Source organism: Triticum aestivum, chromosome 1A (genome assembly GCF_018294505.1).
Source record: "Triticum aestivum cultivar Chinese Spring chromosome 1A, IWGSC CS RefSeq v2.1, whole genome shotgun sequence".
NCBI classification, from domain to species: domain Eukaryota; kingdom Viridiplantae; phylum Streptophyta; class Magnoliopsida; order Poales; family Poaceae; genus Triticum; species Triticum aestivum.
In genome coordinates this window covers 501,227,249-501,236,050 of record NC_057794.1, presented here as the reverse complement: position 1 = coordinate 501,236,050, position 8,802 = coordinate 501,227,249, and the positions used below count along the sequence as shown (strand labels likewise).

Below are 8,802 nucleotides of genomic sequence, written 5' to 3'. Positions count from 1 at the left end.
AGGTTCTCAATTACCACAATAATCTCCTTCTGTCGGCATCGTGATTCTGTGTTCAAGCGACCACGCCTCAGTCTCTCTAGCTCTTTTTTTAACTTATTAATTCTTCGCTTTGGGCCCTTGAGAGTTACACGATCCCAAGTGTGCAAATCGGCATGCACGGCTCTCTTTCGATCAGCTAGTGAAGGGCTAATACCTGCTAACTTTGCTCTTTCCCAAGAAGCCTTAACAATTTCAGTAACAGTCTCTTCCTTTAACCACCTAGCTTTAAATTGCTTCACGCACCTCTTTGGTCGTCTGAAAATATTGTCATCCTCAGCGGCTTCATACAACACATTGGCCTACACAATAATTAGGGGATACAGTGGGAGAAGGTTAATGTTAGAACTGAGTATAAATAAGCCTTCATCACGCTCCTCGGAGACAAAACCTGCCATACAGTTTGCCCGTAGTTAGAACTTATAAGTTTTGAGCTTCTTTCTTGACTTGATTTTTTTCCCACATTACATGAACATATATTCACATGTGTAAGAACTTCTTAATAGTCTATATTTTTATTAATAATTGATTTTTTAATACAAATATAGCTTTATATACTAGATCTTTTCTCAAAGATGTTATTCATATTACCTCCGTCACAAATTAGGTGTCTTAGATTTGTCCACATACGGCATCTTTTAGTGTATAATTAGGGATGGAGGGAGATGTAAGAAAATTTGCTTACATATATATCTTTTTATATCAAAACATTTTCTTATATCAGAACTTTCTTAAAAGACCTTTTTTCAAAGATGTTTCTATAAAAAATGCAAAAAAATATAAATATATAATTATTTATACACGAAAAAAATCAGATAGACAATGAACATTTTATTGATATGCATGAACATTTATACGTACATAAGTAAACAATCTTTCATCTTTCCAATATATTATTTTTCCATTTCTTTTTTTATTCCCACAAAAAAAATCTGTTTTTTTACGACATTATTAAACCTATTATGCTCTCAAGCCATCGGCGTCTCTTTGATTCCCACCCCCTCATTGATCGTCAATGTAATTTTTTAGTAATCATTTGCCCCTTTATCAATTATCAGAAATAAGGGCAAGATTTCCAAACCACACAAATGGTGTGCTGGTTTCCAAACCACACAAATGGCGGATTTCCAAACCACACAAATGGTGTGCTGGTTGTAGGGGTAGCGGGCTTCTAGATAGAGTATGCATCTATTTATTCGAACTTTGCCTAAGAAAAACAATTTATTCGTACTCCTTGGTTCATGGCAAAACCCTTAATCACTAAGCTTCTTCGACCAAGTCTTGGTTCCTCCATCTCAGATTCAAGCCAAAGTTGCTTCCATTGTCTCAGCTTCAAACTGCTCGGCGAAAGAGATGGTCGAGCCCCCAAGGTAATGTCCAGCTGCATCATGAGCCACAAAAGTGACAGATTCCCAATCTATGTCTCTGCTCAGTCCAGTGTCCATATTTATCTTCACGAAATCACTGGAGGCGGATTCCATTTAGCTGCCACAGATACACGAGGAGTAGCCACTCCCATCTCCGGTTTAGTCATTGATAGATATGAGAATACTTGGTCGATGAAATTGTGTGCGACAAACGGGGACTTAAATATATTTTTCATGCATGGCCTTACTCCTAGCACGCAAACTGCCCATGGTCACGGATATTCTTGCAACATGTACAGGGTGAAGGTTTTCAATCAAGTTAAAGAACTAACTTCTAGCGCATCGCCCCCTTTGAAAATCCAGCATACCTCTCGTTTCCTCGTTGAGAAGAGCCCATACACACCTCACAATGGTGCACTCTAAGGGCATCTCCAGCCGTTGACTCCCCAGAGGGCGCGTAAAATCATCGTCTGGGGTGAGCCGGCGTAAAAATTGGGCCTGAGGGCGAGTTGGTCCCCAGCCGCCGGCTCCAGGGCCGCCCCCAAACACGTTTTAAAATAAAAAAAGTTCGGCGAAGTTCGGCTTAAACACGATAAATTTCGGCCAAACACGATAAATTTCGGCATATTTCGGCGAAGTTCGCGGATTTTCATTACATAGCACATATACATAAACTAATCTAAAGGAAAAACAGGCTGAAGTCGTCGCCGTCGCCGCCATCGTCGTCGTCGGCCTTCTCCTCCTTGACGCGGGCGCCCCTGCTAGACCCCTGCCCGGCGTCGCCATGGCGGACTGGTGGCGGCGCATCGTCGTCGTCGTCGTCGCTGTCGTAGATGACGACGACTCCGCCTTCGTCGCGGCCGCGTCGACGCTCCGCGAAGCGAAGCAGGGCGGCGCACTGGCGCTCCTTCGCCTTCTCCAGGCGCTCCTTCTCCATCGCTATGGAGTCCCTGCTCGCCCATTCCAGGGCCGCGTCATCGTCGTTAAGCTCCGTCGTCACCGGCGCGGCCGGCTCCTTCTTCACCGGCGCGAGCCCCGGCTCCGTCTTCATCGGCGCGAGCCCCGGCTCCGTCTTTGGCTTGACGAAGCGCGGAGGAGGAGCCGACGAGTAGGCGCGCCGGCCGCCCTCGTTGATGACGATGCCGGCGCTGCGAGTGCGCCGGCTGAGCGGCGTCTCCGCCGCGGGCTCGGCCTTGACGCCGAGCAGGGCCGGAGTACCGGAGGAGTGCGATGAAGATCGGGAGGAGGAAGAAGAGGAGGAGGACCCGAACCTCCTTGGCGCCCATGGCCCGGCGCGTCGGTGCTGCGCCGGGGCGGCCACCCTCGCCGGGTACGCCAACGGCGGGTCGTTGCCGCCCTCGAGGTACGCCAGCACGCCCTCGAGTGTGCGGCCGGGGAAGCCCCACCACAGGTGGCGCCCCTCGCTGTTCTGCCGGCCGCCGACCACCGACGCGCCGTTGATGGACGCCAAGCGCTGCTGCTGGCGGCGCTCGAAATACACCGCCCAAGCCGCGTGGTTGTCGGCGGCGTACTGGGAGAGGGAGAGTTGGGCGTCGGTGAGGAGGCGCGCACGACCTCGACTTCCTCGGCGAAGTACTTCGGCTTCACCACAGCGTCGGGCAACGGGGGAATGGGCACTTCCCCGGCCCTGAGTCTCCACCCCGTCGGCCCGGCGCGCATGTCCGGCGGCGCCGGGATGTTCGCCTGGAACAGGAGCCAGGACTCTTGTTCGCGGAGCGAACGGCGGCCGAAGCCGTTGGCCGCCGCCTCGTCTCCGGGGAAGCGTTCCGCCATGGCGACGGGCTCGGGAGAGGTAGAGAGATAGAGGGAGGGGCTGGGCGGCGGCGCTCGGGAGAGGTAGGGAGAGGGAGGGGCTGGACGGCGGCGAGGGGCGGGGCTGGTGTGGGCACAGGCGAGTGGAGGCCACCGGCTATATAGCCGCGCCGCGCCCGTGTGTACGCGTGTGAGGGAGGGGAGGCGTCGGCGCGCCGTCCCGTGACACGCCGCCCGTGAGGAATCAATGGCAAGGCTGACCGGCGGCGGCCTCAGCATTGATTCCCCGCGGGAACCGAGGCCGTTGGGGGAAGACGAGGCGCCGTGTCGCTGACGCAGCTGGCCCGTGGCTTTTTCGCGCCAAAACAGCTCGCCTCGGCGCCCCCGGGCGCCCCCCAGCGCGCCGGGTTCGGCCTGGGTCCGCCGGCGCTGTTTTCGGCCCAGGCCGGCGAAAATCGGGCTCCTGGGGCGCGACTGGGCCGTCTTTTCGGCGCCGGCGCAAAAAAATCGCCTGGGGAGGCCTTCCTGAGGGCGCGGCTGGAGATGCCCTAACGAGTGGTGTTATGTATCTTCATCGCCGCAGATGGAGCACATGTTTAACGATGCAATATTTATGTGTTTTATAGATCCACGAAAGAAAGGAATAGCGTGCCAATCTCCACAGAACAACACAACCTTTTGCTTGGATTTGCACTTGCTGTAGCGCAGTAGACGGTTTTCCCCTCCGCCAATCGTCAGAATTCGCAGGTCTCCCTTCCAACTAGTCTTCCCTCTTACTTTATATATACTTAATAGAAGATGATGTGATGATCTCACTATGAATACCCGATGGCCTTTGGTTGCTAAGCCGAGAAGTCATCTAGTTGGTGTGTACTTAGCGGAGTCTGTACAATTTCCTCAACATCCATTGGCGGGAAGAAATCACGCAACTTTGTTTGTTTGACGTTTCTAACGATGCTTCGATAAATCCACTCAACAATATTGAACCTTCCACTGTTGGAATCCAATTCTCGTTACAAGCAGTAGTGATGGATTAGAGCCAAGTGACGATCTAGTAGATAGTATTTTGACCTGAGCATCTGAGCAGTACGGCTTCCTGGATCATGCAATATTCGACACGTCTAACCGGGCATGGCACGGCCCACCAAGTCCCGATTAGTAAATGGGCTGTGCCCTTTGCTAATCGGGCCGGCCCGTTCAGGCACGTAGGCCCAGATGACCACCTTCCTGGAGGACGAACCGTGCACCGTGCGCCGCGCACGTCCTATCCACACTCGCCCGGTCGATTCCACACACACCGCGCTCCAAGCTCCCACCGCAAGACCTCGCGCTCGCATCCATCCATGGCCGCGGCAGCCATCTCCCTCTGCGGCTCGCGCTGCGTCGGCCCGAGCCGGAAGCCCGAACCTCGCCTCGCCTCCCAAGCGGGCGCCGCGCCGTGCGCGACGCGGCCGTCGTCGTCGCGCCGAAGGCTGGTGGTCGCGGCCGCCAAGTCGTCGGGCAAGAAGGCGGACGAGAAGGTCCCCTCCTGGGCCCGGCCGGGCTCCGACGAGGCCCCGCCGTGGGCGCGCGACGAGGGCGGGGCCTCGGGGCAGGACGGCGAGGCCGCCCAGGTCCCGTTCTACGCCTACCTGCTCGCGTCCGCCGTGACGGCCATCGCCGCCGTACGTTCCTCCAACCCTTCTTTATCCCCCTTCTTCTCCTCCTCCTCCGCTCAAGGGATCCGCTGACCGTCGCGTCCGCGTGCAGATCGGGTCGATATTCGAGTACACGAACGGGCGGGCGGTGTTCGGCGTGGTGGGCACCGACAGCCCGCTCTACGCGCCCATCCTCGGCTTCTTCGCCGTCACCGGCATCCCGACCTCCGTACGTCCATCTTTTATCAGATCGATCCTACACTAAATTTGCACTTCTTGATCGAGGAGTTGTCTGGATTCCAGGGGTATCTGTGGTACAAGGCCGTGCAGACGGCGAACAAGGACGCCGAGGAGCAGGACCGCAGGGACGGCTTCCTCTGATTTGGTTTTCTTGGGAGAGCAATGAACACGCTGAACATACTTATGATGTACGCCCTGTGTTCATTAATACAAGACGTTTTGGCAGTTTAATTCGAACTGCCAAAACGTCTTATGTTAATGAACAGAGGTAGTGGTACTTAGTAGTATTCGTTTTTGGTAAATTTGTTGCCGATCGAGCAGAGCAGATGGGTTAGCACTGGAAAAGCAGCAGCAGGTGGACTAAGAGCAGAAGATCTTGCCTGCTCCCTCCCTCCTCTGCACATGGAGCATTCGCCGTCTGAACTCTGCGTTTGAATGGAGGAAGTGTCTCCGTTCAGTTTTCCCTGAGATATCGTTGTGAGTGTGTATATGAAGGCTCATGAATATATCGAATCCATCAATGCACACTTGCAAGTTGCTGCGCAAAGTCGCCTTTGCTCTGAAGTTTCATTTTCTTTAACATGTAATCGTCTTTGTTCTAGAGTACCAGCCTTTTTTGCTGGTTGTGCTTAATGTTAACATAATCGAGCATAAACCCTCACGAGGCTAGGGGGTAATTACATTTGTTGCCATGCTGAATGCATGTCTAGCGACCATGTCCTTGTCTCTTCCCAGCGTTCAAGACCAACTAAATAGATCCTTGGGGCAGTTGGGTCTTGTCACTCTAGATGCATTGTTTTATATATGTCCTCTGATTACGTAGGTGTCCTTTTCTTTTTGCAAATTAGGATCTTTATTGATCATTATTTTTTGCGGGGGAGGAGCTTTATTGATTAACCAAATGTTGGTAACAATCACGAGAAATACAATCTTGGATGAAGGCGAAAATACAGTTAAGCCAATAAGCCATAAACACCTCCTTCCAAGCAAGGATGGCGTGGCGACGGCGGCATCCTCGTGGTGGACCTGTCTCCTCGTGCTCCGTCGTTGCGACGACGTTTGTTCCAGCGGCGGCGTGGAGCTTGGGAGGTAGTTTAGGAGCGGATGCAGATTGTGGTCTGCATCAACGACATCTAGAAGACGGAACGTGTGCTGGGTTCGTGGTTCGTGGATGGCAGATATGGTTTCCTCCTTCGGCGCCTTAGTCGTGGTGGGGTGTCAGATCTGGAGTTCGATGGCGTGTCCAGGGTGTTGCCCCGATCTGATTCGTTCAACGGCAATGGCTTCACTTTTGGTGAGCCACCTTGGAGGTCCGCAAAGCTGTATATCAGCGATGGAGCCACGTCGAGCTCGGGTGAGGAGGTGATTGATATGTCTCCGTCGTATCCACTTTTTCAAACACTTTTGCCCTTGTTTTGGACTCTAACTTGCATGATTTGAATGGAACAAATCCGGACAGACGTTATTTTCAGCAGAATTGCCATGGTGTTATTTTTGTGCAGAAATAAAAGTTCTCGGAATGACCTGAAAATCAACGGAGAATTATTTTGGAATATATAAAAAATACTGGAATAAAGATTCACGTCAGGGGGGCCACACCCTAGCCACGAGGGTGGGGGCGCGCCCTACCTCCTGGGTGCGCCCCTACCTCGTGGGCCCCCTGACGCTCCACCGACCTTAACCTTGACTCCATATATTCACTTTCGGGGAGGAAAAAATCACAGAGAAGGATTCATCGCGTTTTACGATACAGAGCCGCCGCCAAGCCCTAAACACTCTCGAGGGGCTGATCTGGAGTTTGTTCGGGGCTCCAGAGAGAGGAATCCGCCGCCATCGTCATCATCAACCTTCCTCCATCATCAATTTCATAATGCTCACCGCCGTGCGTGAGTAATTCCATCGTAAGCTTGCTGGACGGTCACTGGCGGAGGAGCCCAATGGGCAAGGTGTGGCAGCCGCCACACCTTGATTTGGCACCAACTTTATATATATATATATATATATATATATATATATATATATATATATATATATATAAGCATATACTTTTCTTCATGGAAATGCAAACATATACTGCTCGTTAGTTTTAGACCACACTAGATTGATTCATCCAAACAAAGCTAGATGAAGCACATAAGTAGATCGAAAGCACACAAACTGGCAGCTTAATTGATGTGTTGCCCAGCACATGCCCATCTCACTACGTAGACGTATGCGAACCAGCTCGCTTTCACTGCACATGCCCATCTCACTATGTAGACGTATGCAAAATAACTATCTTTTGCATCTCTGAGGCCAAAAATACCTCTCCAACAGATAGTGTAGATGCAAATAATAATAATAGTACATTTCCGTCTCCCGAAGATGCAAACCACAACACCTCACGGTGCAAATTTGCATCTACACCTCTAGGAGATGTAAAAGGAACGGCAGTGTGTCAACCGCCCAACCGTCTTCATTGCACCTCCGCCAGCCCGCCCGCCGGTGATTTTTGCCCTGAAATGCGTCGCCGTCGCCTGTCGGCCCATCCCTGACCCCACCGCTGGCAGCAGCGTCGTAGCCGTGGCCGAGCCGCCGATTTGAGTCTGCTACGCTGCTGACTGCCCGCCTCCGCCGCCGGCGATTTGTGCCTGAAAACGCCATCACTGCCGCCTGTCCATCCATCCCTAACTCCATCGCGACCCCACGGCCTATCCCTGCCACTGCATGCGTCTTCTCTAGACATCATTAAAAGATTCTGTGCAGTGCAGTTTGAATTGGCTATTATGTTTTTGCATCAATTTTTTTGAGAGGGCATCAATTTTGTCTAGTTGACAGTTTGCCACACCTTAATTTTTTTTCGTCCTCCGCCTCTGTGGACGGTGATGGGTTGGATGAGATGTATCATGTAATCGAGTTAGTTTTGTTAGGGTTTGATCCCTAGTATCCATTATGTTTTGAGAGTGATGTTGCTATGACTTTGCTATGCTTAATGCTTGTCACTAGGGTCCGAGTGCCATGATTTCAGATCTGAACCTAATATGTTTTCATCAATATATGATAGTTCTTGATCCTATCTTGCAAGTCTATAGTCACCTATTATGTGTTATGATTCGTTAACCCCGAAGTGACAATAATCGGGATACTTACCGGTGATGACCGTAGTTTGAGGAGTTTATGTATTCAGTATGTGTTAATGCTTTGGTTCGGTACTCTATTAAAAGGAGTCCTTAATATCCCTTAGTTTCCACTAGGACCCCGCTGCCACGGGATGGTAGGACAAAAGATGTCATACAAGTTCTTTTCCATAAGCACGTGTGACTATATTCGGAATACATGCCTACATTACATTGATGAACTGGAGCTAGTTCTGTGTCACCCTATGTTATGACCGTTACATGATCGATCACATCCGGCATAATTCTCCATCACCGATCCAATGCCTACGAGCTTTTCCTATATTGTTCTTCACTTATTTACTTTTCTGCTGCTACTGTTACAATCACTACAAAACCCAAAAATATTACTTTTGCTACCGTTACTTTTGCTATCGTTACCACTACTATCATATTACTTTGCTACTAAACACTTTGCTGCAGATATTAAGTTTTCAGGTGTGGTTGAATTGACAACTCAGCTGCTAATACTTGAGAATATTCTTTGGCTCCCCTTGTGTCGAATCAATAAATTTGGGTTGAATACTCTACCCTCGAAAACTGTTGCGATCCCCTACACTTGTGGGTTATCAAGACTATTTTCTGGCACCATTG

At 50.8% G+C, this 8,802-nt stretch overlaps 1 protein-coding gene across 1 annotated transcript; it reads left to right on the top strand.

Moving 5' to 3' along the window:
• Positions 1-4,427: 4,427 nt before the first annotated feature.
• On the top strand, positions 4,428-5,600 carry LOC123060643 (uncharacterized). Its single transcript, XM_044483445.1, has 3 exons — positions 4,428-4,840; positions 4,926-5,042; positions 5,117-5,600. Exons 1-3 carry the CDS (start codon positions 4,520-4,522, stop codon positions 5,192-5,194), a joined length of 516 nt encoding a protein of 171 aa, XP_044339380.1. The 5' UTR covers positions 4,428-4,519; the 3' UTR covers positions 5,195-5,600.
• The last annotated feature ends 3,202 nt before the right edge of the window (positions 5,601-8,802 follow it).

Excerpts from the sequence above, each read along its gene's own strand:
- LOC123060643 (XM_044483445.1), top strand. The coding sequence starts at position 4,520 with ATGGCCGCGGCAGCCATCTCCCTCTGCGGCTCGCGCTGCGTCGGCCCG. Across the intron at positions 4,841-4,925 it reads CCGTGACGGCCATCGCCGCC|ATCGGGTCGATATTCGAGTA; the intron begins GTACGTTCCTCC and ends GTCCGCGTGCAG. Across the intron at positions 5,043-5,116 it reads TCACCGGCATCCCGACCTCC|GGGTATCTGTGGTACAAGGC; the intron begins GTACGTCCATCT and ends TCTGGATTCCAG.